Here is a 19,949-nt window from a genome sequence, read left to right as displayed (position 1 = left end):
GTGCCTGTAATGTTTGTATAAGTTAAGAATGTGTAAGTTCTTTGTTTTCGGTTTCTCTCTGCACTGTCTTCTCATTATAAATAATTGTATTTCTTTCGCCGCACCTCATCAATCCTTTCTTTCTCCTGCTGAATAAAATGTTGTATTATTGTGCTACATGACCTTTCCACACCCTTGCTTTATGAATAAATTGCTCTCATTATAAATGTGCCCAGCTCGTTCTGTCTTTTCCTTCATTGGTTACGTTGCAAACTTCTTTCTTTTTTTATTTTCGTTGATTATAATTCGTATGCACATGCCTGCCACTTGACCTTTAAGACACTATCCTACCCGTTGTTTTCCATTTCAGCGTCTTCAAGAAGAAATTACGAAGAACTCTCCATCCCTCGGAAGAGATGCAGTCTACATAAAGTCTGTAAGTTACTGTAGTCAGGAGGAAAGTTTCTGATGATGCAGCTCACTGAAGCTTGGGGGGGAGAATTTCTGGCCTTTACTGTAGAATCAACCAGGCAAGTAAGCCGCCTTCGAGCACAGTGGAATACCAATGTCAATGCGAGGGAGTCGACTTTTTTTTTTCTTCTTCACCAACCATAAAGTAATGGCCTGAACCAGTGATGTAATTTCCAGTCGTTGATGGACATTTTCTCTAGCACTGGGTGAGTTTATAATGCCATTGGAATATAAGTTTGGTTTTGACTCCACTTTGGCTTAAATCCTCGCCCTGTCACTCTCCCTCCCCACGTCCAGTTTGGTGACCCACCTGCATTCATTTGTCCCCTTATTCTCCCGATTGTAGAATGGTCTCCCTGTGTCCTTTGTCTCGTCGTCCTCGGTTCAATCCTCCTTATGCACCACTCATCATTGCCTCGTGCTCATCCATGCACATCCAATATCACATCTACACAAACTGATTATTTCCCCATTCTGTTCCTCTCGGTCCATCGATCGTTACTCGTTTTGTGTTATTCCTTATGTCCCCACATCCCCCCCCCCCAACATCCAATTCCCTTTGGTAGTTTGTGAACCTCCTGCCCTTTGCTGTTTAGCTCTTCCACGAGCCTAAACCCTTGTAAAGAAAAAAAAAAATTGGCGAGCATGGATATTTTATTTCCCTTGGAATTTTGTACTTTGGCAGAGCGTCAGATCCATTGCTTGATAAACTTTGTGGGAATCTGAAAAGTTGCGTCAGTATTTAGGATTGCTGCCTTGCCTCACCCCTTAACATCACCTGGGCTTACACAGGTGATAATGTTGAATAGATTGACCAGTATAGGTTTGTGGTAAGGGACTAATAACCTGGCTTGATCTTGTTTCTTGGACTTGTTTGTCGGAGATATATATATATTTTTTAAATTGTGGTATCGATTAGTTGACTTGTTTTGATAAACTGACTTGGTAACGGAGTGTGAAGCAATCTCGATTTATTAACATAATGTGTTCCTGAAAAGTAGTTTGTACATCGGGAGTCATTTTCCCATAGCTATAATATAATTTGGGAATGCGTTTTTTTTTCCCAACGCAGAACTACGTGTTGTGGTGATTTAATTTAAAAAAAAAATTTTTTTTTTCACTGCACAGGAAAATCACAGATCGAGTACATGCCATGGTCTTTTATTTGTTATTGTGCATCATAATCACCATTGTATTTGCAAGGCTCGGTGGTGTAATGTTTAGAGCATCCGCTCCGAGTCTCGGAGGTCAGCAGTTCATACCCCTCCCAAGTCATACCAAAGACTTTAAAAATAAATAAAAGGTATGTGTTGCTTCCTTGCTTGACGTTCAGCATTTCAAAGGAAAGAGCACGCACAATCCCCATCGGTTGGTATCCATGGGGAAGAGGAGATTCCTCTTGAAGAAAAGCGGCGCCATTGTTGTGACGTCTCTGGTACCCAAAGTATCCCAAGAAGTGACGGCACTTCCCCCAAGCTCAGTGGCTGTGTTAAGTGTTTGTCTCATATGTCCATTACGAGCTTTAGACCTTGTATGATCCCGGCGAGAAACACGTCATGAAATGTTTTTTTTTCAACTGATGAAAATACCAAGTCTGGGAAATAGGAAAGCTCGTCTGTGGTGGTTCCACTGTGATGCAGCTAATGTTCCTTGGAACCTGGATCGAAAGAAAGGCCTGCGAAGTGAAAAAGTTTGTCTGGTCGACGCGAGTAATCCACAGGAAGGGAAGCAAGTTAGGAATTGCTCATAGAAACGAGGGAAAACGAAGAGAACCAGGAGGAATGAAGAGAACCAAAAGAACCGAGCAGCACTGGTACTTCTTAAAGCTTCACTGTCGTATGTGGCTCCTCACTCTCATGAGATTCTTCTTCTTCCTTTTAAATCCATTTCCTGCCCTTAAGTTTTAAACCACGCCCCGCTATCCAGCATTTGCTCGTCTTGCATCAGCACGTAAGGAACAAGCTTGGTGGATTAATTCTGCCTGCATTGGATGTTCATGAAGAAAATGATGCATGTAAAATGATAGTCACCACTACATGTCCCTCGTCCATCCACCCCTTCTGCTGCGCACGAACAATGATGCCAGCTGGAAACTTGTCTTTGGGCAGTGTCTTCCTCTTGAACACGACATACGAGGGAAGCTTGCCACTCGCGCTTATTTGAGGTGGGTGCTCCGTTATTGGACACGAGCTGTTGTGAATTCTTCTTCTTCTTTTGTGTTTAATGGCATTTTCAGAGCTGCGAGGCTCTATGTGTGCTGGGCACCTTAACTCTGGGCATCTCCGGACGTTTCCGAGTGTGACGTATTTAATTTCCGTGCACGGTTAATAAAACGCTGTTAAAACTCTTAACCTGAACCGATTTTCAAAATTTAAGCGGTGGGATTGAGCTTAACATCAGTTCCTACTGCGATGAAAGTGTTAATTTGGAATATAATTGAAATTCAGCACTCATCATTTTTAAGACTTTTTTTTTTCTTTCCTTTTTTAAAATATACCCGTGTATTAACTGCACCCCCAACTTTTACCTATCTTGCCAATTAAAAAAAAAGAAAAAAAGTGTGGTTTCTACACCAGGAAATATGGTAAATAAAATGCACTTTAACACTCCTTCAGCCCGAACGTACATGAGACAATTTGCAACACAAAACTGTTGCCCAAAATTAATCAACAAAATAATCGAATAGGTCTTTACATTGATACCGATTGTCGATGTGGCTTATTGTGGTGCTTCTTGATGGACCTCCAATTGGAGGATATTTTCTTTGGTTGTTTATCTCGAGGTGTTTGTGCATTTCATTACCCCCATCAGTCCAAGATCAGCCGGCTGCCCGCCTACCTCACAATCCAGATGGTCAGATTCTTCTACAAGGAAAAGGAGTCTGTGAATGCAAAAATTCTAAAGGTGAGCTAAACCACATACCTCGAGCTATGCTAAACCGTCCAAAGAAAGGTTTCAGCTTTCCTTGCATCTTGCCATTCTCTATAGGATGTGAAGTTCCCGTTGCTGTTGGATGTGTTGGAGCTCTGCTCAACTGAGCTTCAGGAGAAAATGGGACCCATTCGGAGTCTTTTCAAAGATATGGAGGAGAAGAAGTTGGTGCAGCAGCAGCAGGTGGAGATATGTTGGAATGAGAGAGCAATCGTTTTTTTTTTTGTCCCACCCCCCCCCCCTCATTTTGTAAGGCCAACTTTTATTTGGTTGCCCTTATCTAACCATGTAGACTTGTCTCGTCGTTAAGTTTCTTACCCAAGTTCTGGTATCGTATACTTGTTAGTACTCAGATTTCCTTCATTGAGCAATTCTGTACTCTTTATATACATGTATATCGATTTATATTGTTGTGAGGCCGAGTTTCAGTGGCGAGCACGACCGCTAGATGGAGCAGTAGAGTAGGCTCCACCGAACATCCGGAATTTATAGGTCGTCACCCTGGATAACTCTGGAGCCGACGGGTCCCTTATCGGACCGAAGATCGCCAATAGGTCGACCGCGTGGGATAGGGTCGATTGCCAATTTCAATTTACCTAAATACCCACGTCGTCCAAACTACCGGGGAAATTCACCTTTGGCGGAGCTCGAGCGGAACGAGCCGTTGGTGTACTTGAACCGTGCGTAACCCGAGCGGATGGTTACCGAGGTCCATCGGTCCAAATGCACAATTTGCCGCTTCCCAATTTCCCAACACGCACCGTGCTAAACCAATGAAAGAAACACAAAAACGAGCTGAAACATTCAACAAAATAGATATTTATTTACAAGAGGCAGGGAGGGAACACACAAAGAGCAGAGTTATCATGACTAAAGCAAGCCAAATAATGTACAACAAAAAGCACTTAACAATTCTACTTAGGCAAGACAGGCCCACCCGCACACACTCACACCCAAAAGAAATGGACCTCAATGGTCTTTTGTCGGCAGAGCCGGCCCGGGGTACCTGTCTGCTTTGTGTGGCCACACCGACTCCGAACCACTGGTGGGACTCGAACCTACGACCCGAAGTCCACGGCTTCGGATCCTGGCTGCTCTACTACCAGACCTGCCCTCCAAAGGACCGCAGACCGCTCCGACCACGACCACGACCATCTGCAGAACCCTCCGCAGTCGCCATGGTCACACGGCCTCCCGGAAAACTGTTCCAGACCAAGCCAATCAACGACCGTCTGCCGCAATTGCCACAATCCTCCCAACTGCCGTCCTCTTCCTGAATGCTGGTCCAGACAACCACTTCTTCCTCTTCAGGAGGGAGGGGCTTCTTCTTCTGGCCACTCACCTCCTCATTGGTCAGACCCATCACGCGATTCCCTGGCCGTCCTCCATTGGAGAGGCCCACGGTAGGCGGGGCAACTCCCACCCTTCTGGGCGGAGTCCTGAGCAGAGGCGTTTGTGGCCCCTCCTCACCTCTGGCCACGTGCGTAATGGTGATCATGTTGAGTCGGAAACGGGGCGGGTGAGACTCCCACTCCTTGCTGATTGGCTAAAGAGGGATGGCATGCCTATGTTAGACTCCGCCCATGCGCGCGCTTGCTGGCGAACGTGCGAAGAATGTCGCGAGCAGAGTGTTGTCGTGTGAAAGTGAATATGGGTGTTGTTGTCGTCGTAAGGGATGTAAAAAAATTCCTATCGAAAAATAACTTTGCAGCGCATGCACACTTAATTCCCATTTGACTGAGGACGGGTTCTATCTATAAACACACACTTACCGATATAACTGTTCTATAAGGACCTGAATGCTGAGTGCAGTAAGCTTCCAGATTCGTAACAAGATATATATATATATATATATATATATATATATATATATATATATATATACACATTGTGTTGTAGGCAAAGCAAGGTACCGTGAAGGAGGAGAAGGTGAAACTGGAGCTGTACTCCTTTCCAGATGGTGAGTTTTGATTTTGGCCTCCCCTCTTTCTTTTGCTCTGTTATTGACTGGAAGTATGGTGATTGTGCATTCCATAGATTTGTCAAAATTGAGATTATCTTTGATTTCTCTTTTGGATACTTTTCCCATTGGGGGACCCAGTTTTTCCACACATTGCTTCAGCCAGTTACATTATAAGGTCTTTGTGTGGAATGTTGAGCAGCATATTTTCTCAAACAAAATCCATTGTACCATGGCATTAGAAATATTGCTGCACATGTAATAAATGGCCTAGGCCTGGCAAGATGGCCGACAGGTATGTACGCTCACCTCTGAGTCGTCTTGCCTGGATTTGTATCCCTACACAGCCATAAACTGCCATCCTGGTGTTTAACATGTGGGGGCGAGGCATCAGTGTGTGTGCCATCCCTTGGATGGATGTTAAATTGGGCAACCCGTCTGCATGCATTACAATCCTTGGTGGATGTTAAAGATCCCATGGTGTCTGGATCAAAGAATAAGGGGAGTGGATTGCTTTGTATCTACCAAACATCGTAGTACACGTTGCACTCAAATGAAAATCTTTTTTCTTTTCTTTTTTTCTCATTCATTTGGCCTTTTATTTCTGTGTTGCACTCCTGACTTGATTTTTCTCTGCAGCTATACAATATTCTTGATGTTTTGTTAAAGTCTAATTAACCTGATGTTGGAAGCTTACCTGAGTTTATTTGGTGGAACTGCACAACCTTTAAACATATCCGGCCTAATAAGCGGCAGCACTTCGAGAAAACACTCCAATGAAAGGACTTGAAAATCCTGAAGTGAATTGTATTCATCGGACTTCTTAAACCTCACAGTTCATTGAATAACATTTGAAGTTTCTGCGCTTCATGTCGTCCATTCACTGACTTATCCTCTGATGTCAACTTGACACAAAAGTTTCCGTTTGTGCTGGTCTTTTTTTTTATGTTATTTTAAGCTCGCAAAAGTCCCTGTTGCTTTGCTGACGTATTTAATCAAAAGACATGTTGTACTTAAAAAACATTCTACTCTATTTACTCTATCATATCACGTCATCTTTCACGTGCTTGGACGTCGGCTAACGTCATCTTCATCAGTCATCCTTGCTGATGGCATGAGCAAAAATTGCCTCCGCTCCGATGCGAAGCTCAGTGTCGGATGCTTTCGTTTGAACCTCCACTTAGAAGGTTTTAAAAATTGTGACTTTTTCTCACCAGCAGAGTACCCGCCGTGCGGGTGATATTGTTCCAAGCATGTGACATGTTTTTCTGACTCACCTTTATTTGGGTGGTTTGTAGGGAACTGACAGGTCTGTGTAGGCATTCACAGATTTTGTGCATGAAGCAAAAACATACCTACTGCTTTAATTCAAAACACCTCACTGCACTGGAAAATCTGGGGACAGGAATACTGTGCTGTAAATAATGGAGACTTGTGATATCCCAACCGAGAGGCGGCGCTACACGATACACATTTACATGGAGAATTTGCGTCTCCCTCCCCCCTACCCCCCCCTCGTGCCCCCAACACCACCGGCAAAGATGAAAACACCCCGAAACGTTAATTGGGGTCATGTTGATCCGATTTAGCATGTCTGGATGTAATCAGCCCAGAACTGTTGGAGGAGTAGCACGTCAAACAAATGAAAATAGCAAACACCGGTCCATTAATTATAGTAAGGATTCAGCTTTCAACATCACCGTAATGCATATTGTCAAAGTTGTTGAAACTTTCTTCATATAAGGCGAGCAGAGCTTACACGTCGCTTTGCTGACGGACCAATTAGTCGTCGTCTTTGCCAAAAATTTTGGGCGAGAAGGGAAGAAAGCGAACTTACCCGTGCATCAAGTGCTTTAAACCCTGCTCACCCCTGTTTGTCCTGATCTCCCTTCCCACGAGAAATATCTCACACGATAATGGAATTGAGAGGCCACTCCGCTTTATTTTTTGGGGGGTGGCGAAGGGAAGGATGTGAAATTTACGCATAAGAAGAGTGTTTTAACCTCAGTGTTGTTCAGGTTTAAAAGGAAGTTGTAATATCCTCTGCAACCATCACCAGGTGGCGCTACATGGTACACATGTACGCCCCACAGCCCTACGTGATTCCATGGCCACATAGCCTTTGTTACCCCCACACAAAGTTGTATTTATACCCAAAGTTTGTAACTTAAAATATGTTGCGGTGTGTGTGTGTGTGTGTGTGTGTGTGTGTGTGTGTGTGTGTGTGTTGTTTGACGGGAGAGAGAGGGAAAGGGAGAGACAGAGAGAGGGGAAAGAGGGGGGAAAGGGAGGGATGGAGAGGGAGAGACAGAGAGAGGGGAAAGGGAGCGACAGAGAGAGGAATGGGAGAGACTTTTGTATGCCTTTATTTATACAAGCTCCAAAAAAGTTACACATGACATTCACAAGTCATAATAAGGTTAAGTGCACAGTTCTCATGAAAGAATGAGATCATTATGGTCTCCTTTACATAATGTATTCCTGTAACATAATTTCTGCTTAAACAGTTCCAAATTATGTTTTGATGAATATAAAAATTTCCATGTAGTCTGGCCATGGCAAGGGCTTTTAAAACAGTTAAAACATTGTAGTCAACATCAGAGTTTGCAAGAAGTTTAGCTTTCCTTGTTTTATATATTGTAAGTTTTTTCCTTTGGCTACTAGAAAATTTGCGAGAGCAGAATCAACATGATATTTGGAATTTAATGGCAATCCGAAAATAGAAATATGCAAAGAGAAGAAAATATTCATGGGACAGCACAACTGTGATAATAAAGTGAAAAGTGGGGTCAGTCTTGCACAGTCGACATAGGCGTGATGTAAATCTTCAGAGACCATACAAAAGGGGCATGAGATGGAATTTGAAACACTAAAATGATCTAATAAAACATTCATAGGTTCAATTATCCAAGAGATATCACCAGTCTGTTTTGCAATCGGAGGGAGCCCATTGTGGGTACAGGGGAGACCCTGGAGGCAGCATCCCCTTTCATCGGGATCCAAACCTATCTTTGCACACATAAGGATGCCGCATCATAACACAAAGGTAGTACAGGCACTTTTTAGGAAGACAGGATCACAGTTTCTGTTAATCCAAGTGGTGTTATGCGCAACTGTGGAACGAAGGGAACATGGATTACTGGGACAGTGTTGTTGGCATCAAAATGGAGTCCCAAGCTTCTAAAGGTACGCAGAACTTCCTGGATGAGCTGGGAGACGGTTCTTAAAAAAGAGCGCATTCCAAAAGTAGTTGCAATGCACCCAGCTTTGTGTCATGTTTCGTTCTTGTTCTGCAGATCTCGTATGACACGTACACCAGAGCTTATGAAGCATTGTACGTAAGCACGTGATCGAGGTATGTTAGGAAAAAGTGCATCGTAGAAGATAGGCTTGTTGAGAAAGTTGTTGTAGTGAGCCATATCTCGGTGCACCACAAAAGGCTGCCAGCCTTGCAACAGGTCTCGGTAGAACAAGGGCAATGGAGAGATGTCCACATGTTGCAGGTCCATGAGAAAGAGTTCCTTATTGAAATCAAGCATGCCAGCCATTTTTAGCAAATAGTTGGCAATGGGCCACCATGGCAGTGATGTGGAAAAAAGAAAGCGATAGACAGTGATGATTCGAAAGGCCATTAGTCGGCTGAAAATGTCAATAAGACCATGGCCATCTTCTGCCAATGGAAGGTAAAAGACTTCAGGCTTGACCCAATGTTTGCCACCACAGAAGAAATCAAGCAGATGTTTATGAATTGTCAACAACCTGGCTTCAGGAAGGTGCAAGGCGATCATTTTGTGCCACAAGGAAGCCAGATTATTAATCACTCGGGCACGTTCTCTGTATGACGATGTAGGTTATATTCCTCTCCACTTCTCTAGTCCATTATCAATTTTGTTAAATGTATTTAACCAGTTCTTAGCCATAAAAGCTGGAGTGCCAATGTACACACCTTGATCATGAATGCCTTCCTTCTCCCACTGCAAATCTTTGGGAAGATGAGGCAAACCAACAGCTGGGGTATGGCCAATCCATAGAGCTTTACATTTATTCCAATTTATTACAGTTGTGCATGCTGAAGAGAATTTTTCCAAGTCATTTAGTAGCATGGTGACATCATCACCATTATGCACCACAACACACATCATCAGCATATGCTGAGATGATGATTGGTCTTTCAGTTGGCATCACGGGAAACCCTGGTGAACCAGCACGAAGGCGAATTAGGAGGGGTTCAATCCAGAGGGAGAGTAGAGAATGCCCGATAACGGACACCCTTGGCAGACTCCTTCCAACCATCCATCCATCCATCCATCCATCCATCCATTGGGACCATACTCTGTGCAGAGCATTGGTGCTGCCTAAGCAGGCTCCTTGGCTATTGGGTACAATCCTGGACAGGTCGCCACTCCGACACAGGATACAAGCAAGCTGGCACTCATTTTGCCAACCTTAGAAGGATGACGGGCAGTCAACCCCACCTGGTATTCATTCAACAGCCAAGGGGGATTTTAACTCAGGCTCCTCGGATCCCAAGCACACTAGCCTAACCATTAAGACAACATCAGGCATTTCCAACCATCAATGGTGCACATAAGCTATTGTTAACTTTGATGATGCTTAAAACATGATTGTACAATAATGAGACATGGGATATAAAAGTTTGACCAAAACCAAACTTTTAAGGTATGGAATACATATTATCAGGTCTCTGCTGGCTGTGAGTCAGAGGTCAATAGACGTCTGGGTCGGGCCTGGGGAGTCATGGATTCACTGGATAATGGAGTGTGGCACTGCCGGTACCTGTGTGGGGGGATGAAAGTCTGAGTCTTCAGCTCCTTGGTGCTTCCAGTCTTGCTCTATGGATGTGAGACTTAGACTCTGACCAAGGTTCTGAGACTGAGACTTAATTCCTTTGGTACCAGGTCTCTTTGGAGAATCCTTGGCTATCACTGATCGGACTTTGTGTCCAATGAGCGGTTGCTGAGAGAGACTCAAATGAGATTTGTTACCTGCATAGTCCGTGAGCGTCAGCTGCGGCTGTATAGACATGTGGCTCGTTTTCCTGACGCTGATCCTGCTCACCAGATTCTCTCGGCGAGGGAGTCTCGTGAGTGGAGGAGGCCAATGGGCCGACCACATGCCTCGTGGTTGCAGCAGGTTGACCGGCATCTCAAGGAGATGGGGATGGCCAGACGGAGGCCCTTGGAGTACCTGCGAAAGTGGACGCAGCGACGCGCTTCTGACGCATGCTCCCATGCCTGACCTGACCTGACCTGAATACATATTCATGACTAATAGTAGCGATTTCTTGGTCAAGTAAAAACAAGCCAGCATTCTGCTTTTGAAAAGCACAGACGTCCCACAAGTCCGAATTTCAAAAATGTTATCATGAATAGACCGGTTTAGAATACAAAAAGATTGATCACAAAGTGTATCAAAAAGCTAAGAAAGGGCTTTATGTGATTTACAAGAGCCTTGGGAAAGATTTTGTAATCCGCACAAAGCAGAGAAATAGGCTGCCAATTCTGTAGAGACTGTAAATTTCCTTTCTTCAGGATAAGGTACACGACTGCATGGTGACAACTTAGAGGTAATTAACTTTCTTGTAAAGTAAACTTTAAAACATCTAGAAGTCTTGGTCTGAGCAAATCCCAGAATATTTTTTTTTTATATTCAACGGGTAAACCATCAAAGTCAGGTGCTTTATGTTCATGAAGGTCATTAAGAGCTATTAAAAGTTCATCTTCAGGAAAATCTTGTTCTAAAGAGCGCTGTTGTAATTCTTCCAATTGTAGATTTTGGGTAAAATCGATCATTGCTCGTTCATTACTTTTCTTCGTGGTAAAAACATTCTTGTAAAAATCCCTAATCAAACAATTCAACTGAGCATTGTCTTCAATAATTTGTCCATCACTTGAACGTAAGCTTAGCAACAAACGATTAGACTTTGTAGATTTTTCAAAGTTAAAAAAGTCTTTGTAACAAGTTTCTCTCTCTATCGAGTGCAGCCTGTGGCTGCGGGTTGCATAATTAGTTGGGATGCGACTCTGCTGCTGATGCAGTGTCCCCCTTACCAGTACACTGGTACTCATTTTGCCAACCTCGGAAGGATGACAGACTGAGTCAACCTCCTGGTGTATTTTAATTCAGCGGCCAATGGGGCTTGAACTCAGGACCCTAGGATCCCAAGCCACCACCCGAACCACTAAGCCAACACCAGGCTTAAACAAGTTTCTGAAGTCGACAGACCTTTAACTCGAAGTGGGGTTAGCACTCTGAGAGCATCTTCTTTCGTCAACAGTTCAGTCGGGCTTGTTTCTCATCAAGCCACTGGCATCGTACATCCTTCTCAATATTAGTCATGTTATCTTGTAAATCAAGGATTTCTTTCTTTAAAATACTTATCCTGGCTTGTTTTACATCAGTGAAGTTATTCCTAAATTGCTAACAGAAGACTCGGATTTGTGCTTTAAAGTAATCCCACCATTGACAAAGATTTGTGAAATCGTTCCGTGATTGTAGAATGCGAGGCCAATTTTTTTTTTTAAGATGATTTAAAAGAGGAATCATTTAAAAGACCAATGAGAAGTATTCCTCTGCGGGCTGGGAAAAGAAAGATCCATTTTAATAAAAACAAGTCTGAAGACGACGATGGTTCACAAGCGGTATTTGACGATGTAGATTGTTTCAGAAGTCAAGGATCAGACAATGTGATAAGTTTTGACCAAGTTATAAAAATGATCAACATGATGTGGTACGAGTGACAGGTTATTAGCTGCAAAATGTCAAAAACCCGGTTTCGTTCAACTTTAAAAATTTGACCTTTGCATAACCTTTAAAGGTCCCAAAACAATGTTGTGGACATTAAAATAAGGAAACAGGATACGTGCTATAGCTTATTGGAGTTAGTTTGTCGAAGAAGGTCGAAAACCCAGTTCGATTCTCACAACTTTGAAAATCTGGCCTTTGTGAACTTTAAAAGTCAAAGGTCAAGGATTATGACCTTTGGTGCAAAACTTCCTCTGGAACATTCCAGGAACAATATAACGTCATATAGGCTATATGGCATTGCACACTCCTCGGATTATCCATACTTTGATGAAATCAGCGTAAAAACAAACTTGAAGGGGGCGCCACGGGCAAGGTTTTCGAGATAGAGAAAAATGGTTTCAAGACTTTAGGTGGGGAATGACCTCAAGAATATGCATAAAAAATATTGTCATCCTAGCTCTCAAAGTTTGGGTGGTAATCTGATTTTTATGTCAAAATTTGAAATTTTCTAAGTTCATGACCTTGTGACCTTGACCTTGGGACTAAAATGAAAAATCGAGCTCCCTGGGGCTATGCAGGTGCCATTGGGCTAACCAAATACCAAAACCCTTGCCAGATTTGACAACCCCCTCAGAGAAGATGGATTTTTATGTCAAAATTGCAATTTTCTAAGTTCGTGACCTTGTGCCCTTGACCTTGGGACTAACCAAATACCGAAACCCCTGTCAGATTCGACAAAACCCCTCGGAGAAGATGCAAATTGAAATTGGCTACCCCCTAAAAACACGTTTTTTGGGCGTGGCTGCACCCATAATGGGCGGACCATGCCCATATTCAGGAAAACACAACTCGATCATGATATAAACCTCCCACCAAAATTTCATCAGGATCGGATCAAAACCCACGGAGCTATGCTCGGGACAGACAGACAGACACACAATAACGAATATAGTGGTCACTTATATTTTTCGTGAAAATATGTTTTCGTGAACCAAAAATGGTTGGAAAAACCAGAAGGCGAGAGATATCAGTAAAACTTGCACGATTTAAAAAGGGGAGACTGATGTAAAATTTATCAAGCCTTGCAAGCGACATGTTATTTAACAAGCTACGACACCAAGTAAATGGTTGAACGTTCCCATGCTGTCGTCACCAAACATCACCAAGATCATATTGTAACGAGCGTGGACAAAGGCCAAGCACTAGCTGGATGAGGTTCAGGGCTGTTCCGATCTCTGACTGGGTCTAAGGTACAATTAAAATCACCACCTAAACACAATAGGGTATCGGGAACGAGATGATTAAGTAAGGTAAAGGATTCAGTGAAGAAGGTTTCCCGACTGTGCTGTCACTTGGGGCATAAACATTGACAGTTTATATCCGCTGGTGATGGTTATACACAAAATCAACTGCAGCTAAATATCGAGGTACAGTTTCTTTGAAACCAAGAGAGGAGTTGGGAAGACGTGCAGAAATATAAAAAGCAACTCCGGCAGCACATGGGGCCAGAGGCGGTGCTACTAAAAAACCAAGTTCCTTTCAACTTCACTCTCCAATCTGCCATGCAACTTGCAGTCGCACGAGTTTCTTGTAAAAGAAGAATATCTACCTTTTCATTATTAATTAACTGCATCGTTTGGACTTTATGTAAAGGAGGACGCCCTCCGTTTACATTCAAACTTATCATCATGATAGAAAGGGAGGCTCAAGGAATGTTGATATATTCAAATGCTTCCTTGCTTTAAGAATGTATTTTTTTTAATCTCTTGCAAGAAGTGCCAGAAATGACAGCAGCTTCCAGGTTCTTAACAATGATTTGCGCTTTTTGGACAAAAGCACCACAAGTTGTGGAAAAATCATTTCGGTTTACTTGCTTCTTTCGAGTAGTTTTTTGTAAAAAAAAAATATATATATATTTGTTAGATATCAGAAATAGAAATTGCAGTATCAAGACTACTATCTGGGGGAAACTCATCACCAAATCCACTTGATGTCAGAGAGGAGCAACCGTCTGAATCGTAGTCATTTTCCTCAGGGCCTTCGCCCGTTTGCTCAATATCCATGGATGATTCAGGATGCGGAACCAAAGATGCAGGAGGGATAGACTCAGCGGTTACATCTTTAGATATGTCGTTAACGATAATGATTGCGATGTTGCTATATTTAACAGAAGTACTGCAAGTTTGAGGTAGCTCATAGAGTGTGGGAGCGGTAATTACGGTCTTGGGGGGGGGGGGACTGGTAGTAGTAGTTGGAGGTTGCAAACCAGATAGGGGAGTGGGGGGCAGAGGAAGAGAAGCAGGGAAAGAAGCAGAAGCAGCATGGGGCAAGGGGAGGGGGAAGGAGAGAAGAGCAAAGGGGAGGGGAAAGAGAGGAGGAAGTGAAGAAAGAGGTGGGGTGGGGGAGGGAGTAACATTAACGTCGTTACATGGCATGTTAGCGGTACCAGATGACTCAGAAGAGGAACCATCTGGTGAAACAGAAGCACATGGGGCCTGTGTTGAGTGGTGAATCCCCACAACCACTTGTGCAAAGGAGTGAGGAGCCACTGAAGCAGCGAGGATTTTTGATCTGTGCTCAGCGGTGCTTTGAGAAGGGGAGAGAGGTCTTTCTGTGCTTTTATTTATCGTAGCAGGAGCTGGTGCATCATGGGAAGCTTACTTCTGTAATGGATGCATTATTTGGGACAGGGAGTTGTTGGGATGAGGAACCATCGTTAATTTGATTTGGCATGTCTTTGGGGCATGATCTTTTTACATGGCCGAATTTTATTCACCACAACCATAACACACAAGGGTTTCTGTATTGGCATATCCCACAGAAGTATGTCCCTCAATTTTAAAGGGAAGTATTGCTTGGAACCCTGAAACACCTGGTGGGAAGATCATGTATACAATCCGACGAAACGACATGATGTGTTTCAACTTATCAATCTGACTCCGAAACGGAATTGGTGTTAATGGAGATACAACCGTTCTGTATCTTTTCATTTGGGTTACAATTTGATCGGTTTTAATGAAAGGTGGTAAATTTGAGATCACAACTTTTTTGAAGGGATATCCAAAGGGGAAAAGAGAACATAAATCTTCTTCTTCTTTCGGCTGCTCCCGTTAGGGTTCGCCACAGCGGATCATCCGTATGATCCGCATAGTGATTTGGCACATGTTTTACGCCGGATGCACTTCCTGACGCAACCCTGGTTGCCTCTTACGACACAGGGATATGGTACACCTATTTTAACCAGGGTATACACCGGCCCAGTACACTGGTACTCACTTCGCCGACCTCGGAAGGATGACGGGCTGAGTCAACCCCCTGGTGTATTAATTCAGTGGCCCAACGGAGCTTGAACTCAGGACCTTTTCGATCCCAAGCCGCTGCCCTAACCACTGCGCCAACACCAGGCTGAAAAGGGAACATAAATATCGGGATCAAAAGAAAGGCCATGCTCCACGACTTGAGCAACCATCGGGACTTCAGAAACGAAAAAAACAATTTGTTCAGATGGGAAACCGCCTTAACATTTTCAATCTCTATGATCTCACCGACAGCAACAATTAACTTCTCCATGTCAATCTCCGACGGAGGAACGCACACTATCCCGTGTTTCCGGGTTAGCGCTTCAAACGAAGCATACCACGAACTTTGACCCACCATCATTCTTCAATGGCCGGATGTATAAAAATAAATCTGCGAACACCATTCAGACTTCAACAGGTCGTGAGAAAACAAAAACAATTTAAACGAAAGGAAAATGTATAATGAATACTAAATAAATGAATGAATGCGATAAACTAATTATGCATAACAGTATGTCGGTACACCCACCGCCCAAAGCAGAAAGAACATGCCGAATCCCGGCGTCGGTGCTCTTCTTTCCCTCTCTAACTTGGGAGTGGGGGTGGGGGCACAAGAGGAGGGATGGGAGGGGGGTAGGGAAAGAGCAAAAACGATGCACAACAGGGCAGGGAGACTAATTATATATATATTGTTACGGATTCGCGCCCGCCGGCGTGCTGACGGCCACGTAACTCGAATCGCGGCACGTCGCCCACCGGACGGACAATCCAGTCGTGACCCTCTCGGACTAACGCCGGGAACCAGTCACGGGTGGACCTTTCGGTCTCACCGCGATCGAGCCAATCGGCCCCCGCGTGGGATAGGGTTGCTCGCCAAATTCGACCTACCTAAGTACCCACATGGAGGGTAGACCGGGCGATCGCACCTCGCCGCAGGTCGACTTCGGACACGGGCCACTTAAGCGACCCGTTCCGTACTATCGGGATAACCGAGCGGTGTTATTCGTCGACCTCGACGGTTCGATTAATTATCGGGCGTATTCAGCCCACTACCAACCCTTTACGTGAAGCAAGATGAGGATTCAATGAAAGAAATGACGAAGCGAAGCGGGAAACAGTTCAACACAAAGCACATTTATTCGCGATGAACGGAAAGCACACATATTCAATTCCACCAAAAGCACATAGAAAAGGAAAAGAAACACAATGCAATTTTACACAAAAAGCAAATGCGACAATGCAGATCTAATACCGATTACGCGAGCACACGGCAACACTTATACAATTTTACTTCACAGACGGCGCCGACAACACATATCCAAAACCAAGAAAAAGAAAAGAGAACCCTCAAGGATGAGGCGGGCCTGAGGCCGAGACCGGGTCGGGCCTACCCGTCTGGTGATGAGACGCGGAGCGGCGATGGTGCCTCAACTCCGCGGGCCTCGCGGACAGTGTCTGGTAGGGGGTGGGAAGGGGGCCCCCTTGGTCGCACTATCTCAGCGCGGGGGGAAACAGGAGGGGGTTGCTGATGCTCGGGGGAAAGGAGGATTTTTACTCTTCCTCGAGTCCCGCGACGAGCGTCTCCACCTCGACCAGGTCGCGCCGTCGGCCTCCCTGGTGTACAGCTCCCGGCACGACGCGAGCACCCCCTCGTCTGCCCTCGCCGCCTCTCCACAGCTCCGTCCTCTTCGCTCCGACTCCAACGCACACGACGACGACGACGACGACCAACTCCTTCTTGCTTCTTCTTCCCAACTCCACCGACTGCGAAGTCTTAACTCACTCGACTGACGAACGCGGTCGCTTATATAAGCCCCGTGGCTTCGCTCTCTCATCTTTGACCCCCTGCCTTCGACCTTTCACCTCGCTCCCCATTGGCCCGAGAAAAAGTGGGCGTGAATGCTTTTTGATCCATAAATTTGCATATAGCGACCGCCCTCCAACGCCCTGGAGGCGGGGCCAAATCGCCCCTCGCTCACCGATTGGACGGAACAAAAGTGGGCGTGTGTCGTTTTTGATCCGTTTTTGGAGCTGAAAATCCGTGGTTTTGTACACGCTGTTCGGCGCGCGCCCTGCACGAGTCCAACACCGGTACCCACAAGCGGCGCAAGAACGGTGGCGATGCGACGGTTGCGAGGTGTGACGTGAAGCGGCGCCGCGGTGGGTGGTTGATGTTGTGGTTGGTGGTGGTAATCATGGCGGTTGGTCCAAAATAAAGATAGTAAAAGAAAAACGGCTATCCTGAAGAGTCGCAGCACGCATAAATGACATGTATTCCCACTAGACAACGGGTTTGGGCCTAACTACACATATACTTACGGAGATATCTCACCTAAGGGACCTGAATGGTGGTTTGCGAATTTGGTAACCACAACAATATATAAATATATATATATATATATATATATATATATATATATATATATATATATATATATATATATATATATATATAATTACACACACACACACACACACACAGACACATAGCTCAGTTTATGTCTGCGTGTCAAGATGTCGATTCATTACGTATTATTGGAATGTTCCTTTTAAACCTATTGACCCTTTCGACTGCTAAGACCCCTTTTGAACTTTGAAGACCATTAAAACCCTTAGTACTCCAAAGACCATAGAAGAACTTTAACCCTTTGAACCCTTGTGGCATTTTTACCAGCCGCTGTTCAAACCGACATATACCCAAGCAGCCATTTTACCGGCCGCGATTCAAACCTCCCGATACTCGAGCAGTAGGATTTTTCTCCAGGGAGCCCAGGGTGAGGGTGGGGGCAGGGCGAAAGTCCAAGGAGCTCAGGCTTCAAAGGATTGGTACCCCCAAGACCATTTATGACCCATAAGACCCTTTTAAAATGCCTATTGCCATTAAGACCCCTAATACCACCAAAACCCTTGAAGACACTTTCAGACCCCAAATACCCTGAAGACTCTCTGAAACCCCAAAGACCTCAAGACCCTTCATACTCCAAAGACTGGAAAACCCTTAATGTCCCTCAGACCCTTGAAAACCTTCAGACCCCTAGACCCCCAACACCCTTTAAGACTGTCAAGACTCCTATGACCTTTAATACCTTTTCGACATTTTAGACACCTTTTGATCCCTTCACCCTTTAGAGTTTTGACCTTTTATACCCTTTTGACCTTGAGACTATCTCAAACCTTTTAAGCACACACCATGCAAACATCTGTAGTCTTCTTACAAAATAGATTCTTTTTCTTTTCAGCAAGTAATGTGCAAACTTGACCCACCCAGGGGTTGGGTACTCTGCTCGTCGTTGATAAAGGTGCTTTTGTCACAGACTCTGAGAACACTTTAGAACCAGAAATTACCATAACTTTAATTTAGTCGCTTGATTCGCTTCAGCAAAGATTGGACTCCATTTCAAATTCCCCTTCTGTACCCATATCATCCCACCTGAAAAGGGGGAGGTGGGGGTGGGATACTGCTCGTGTTTAATGCAACACAAATCCCAAGAATAATAATTTAAAAAAATTCAGTGCAATAACAATGAAATTCTCCAGCATGTAAACACATTTCTCAAAAAAAAGTAAAGCTTCTTCTTCTTCTTCTTCTTTCGGCTGCTCCCGTTCGGAGTCGCCACAGCGGATCATCCGTATGATCCGCATAGTGATTTGGCACATGTTTTACGCCGGATGCCCTTCCTGACGCAACCCTGGTCGCCTCTTTCGACACAGGGATATGGTACACCTATTTTAACCGGGGTATACACCGGCCCAGTATGCTGGTACTCATTTCGCCGACCTCGGAAGGATGACAGGCTGAGTCAACCCCCTGGTGTATTAATTCAGTGGCCCAACGGGGCTTGAACCCAGGACCTCTTGGATCCCAAGCCGCTGCCCTAACCACTGCTCCAACACCAGGCTTTTCAAAAAAAAAGTAAAGCAACAAGTAATAAAAACTTTTTAAAATGCAAAAACCGATTTTGGGATGTTCCTCCAAAAAGTATGTAAATAAGGTCGGGATGGTCACAACAAATGATCATATGAAATCTTTCTTTGAGTAATGGTTGTCTTTACACAACACACCCACTATGTGTGTTTTGTTTTTAACATGCACACATTCATGCACTCGCCATTGTGTGCGCGCGCGTGCGCACGCACACACACACACACACACACACACACACACACACACACACACACACACACACACACACACACGCACACACACACACACACACACACACACACACACACACACACACACACACACTTGTACAGTATCGCCTACTCCTGAAATATAATATAAGTTATAGGATGACTAAAGTGTAAATGAAAACCTCAAAACATAGTTCCCTTACCCAAAGTAAGAACCTTAACCCGTCAGCAATTTAATGGTTTTTCAACTGCATGTATCATCAGCTGCGCACCGTTCTTCTTCGAGGTTTTGATCTTTTCAGCCCAGGACCTCTCCAAACGGCGGATCCACAAACTTGGTCACAGATCCACTTCAGTAGATTACCTACATGAGTGGATCCACAGCCTCGGTTGCGTCCAAGCAGTCA

General features: G+C 44.4%; 1 protein-coding gene across 3 annotated transcripts in view; it reads left to right on the top strand.

Moving 5' to 3' along the window:
• LOC147013023 (ubiquitin carboxyl-terminal hydrolase 14-like) overlaps positions 1-19,949 on the top strand; it is a 61,356-nt gene that overhangs the window by 34,117 nt on the left and 7,290 nt on the right. For all 3 annotated transcript variants that reach the window (XM_085854470.1, XM_085854469.1, XM_085854471.1), the window contains exons 11-14: positions 350-415; positions 3,262-3,354; positions 3,439-3,564; positions 5,281-5,341. In XM_085854470.1, the coding sequence (XP_085710596.1) occupies positions 350-415; positions 3,262-3,354; positions 3,439-3,564; positions 5,281-5,341 (346 nt within the window). The remainder of the gene's footprint in view (positions 1-349; positions 416-3,261; positions 3,355-3,438; positions 3,565-5,280; positions 5,342-19,949) is intronic.

The sequence above is a fragment of the Eptatretus burgeri genome, chromosome 14 (assembly GCF_056783735.1).
Source record: "Eptatretus burgeri isolate ZD-2024b chromosome 14, Ebu_testis_v1, whole genome shotgun sequence".
Lineage (NCBI taxonomy): Eukaryota > Metazoa > Chordata > Myxini > Myxiniformes > Myxinidae > Eptatretus > Eptatretus burgeri.
The sequence above is the reverse complement of the archived record's forward strand: the minus strand, read 5'-3'. Positions and strand labels throughout refer to the sequence as shown.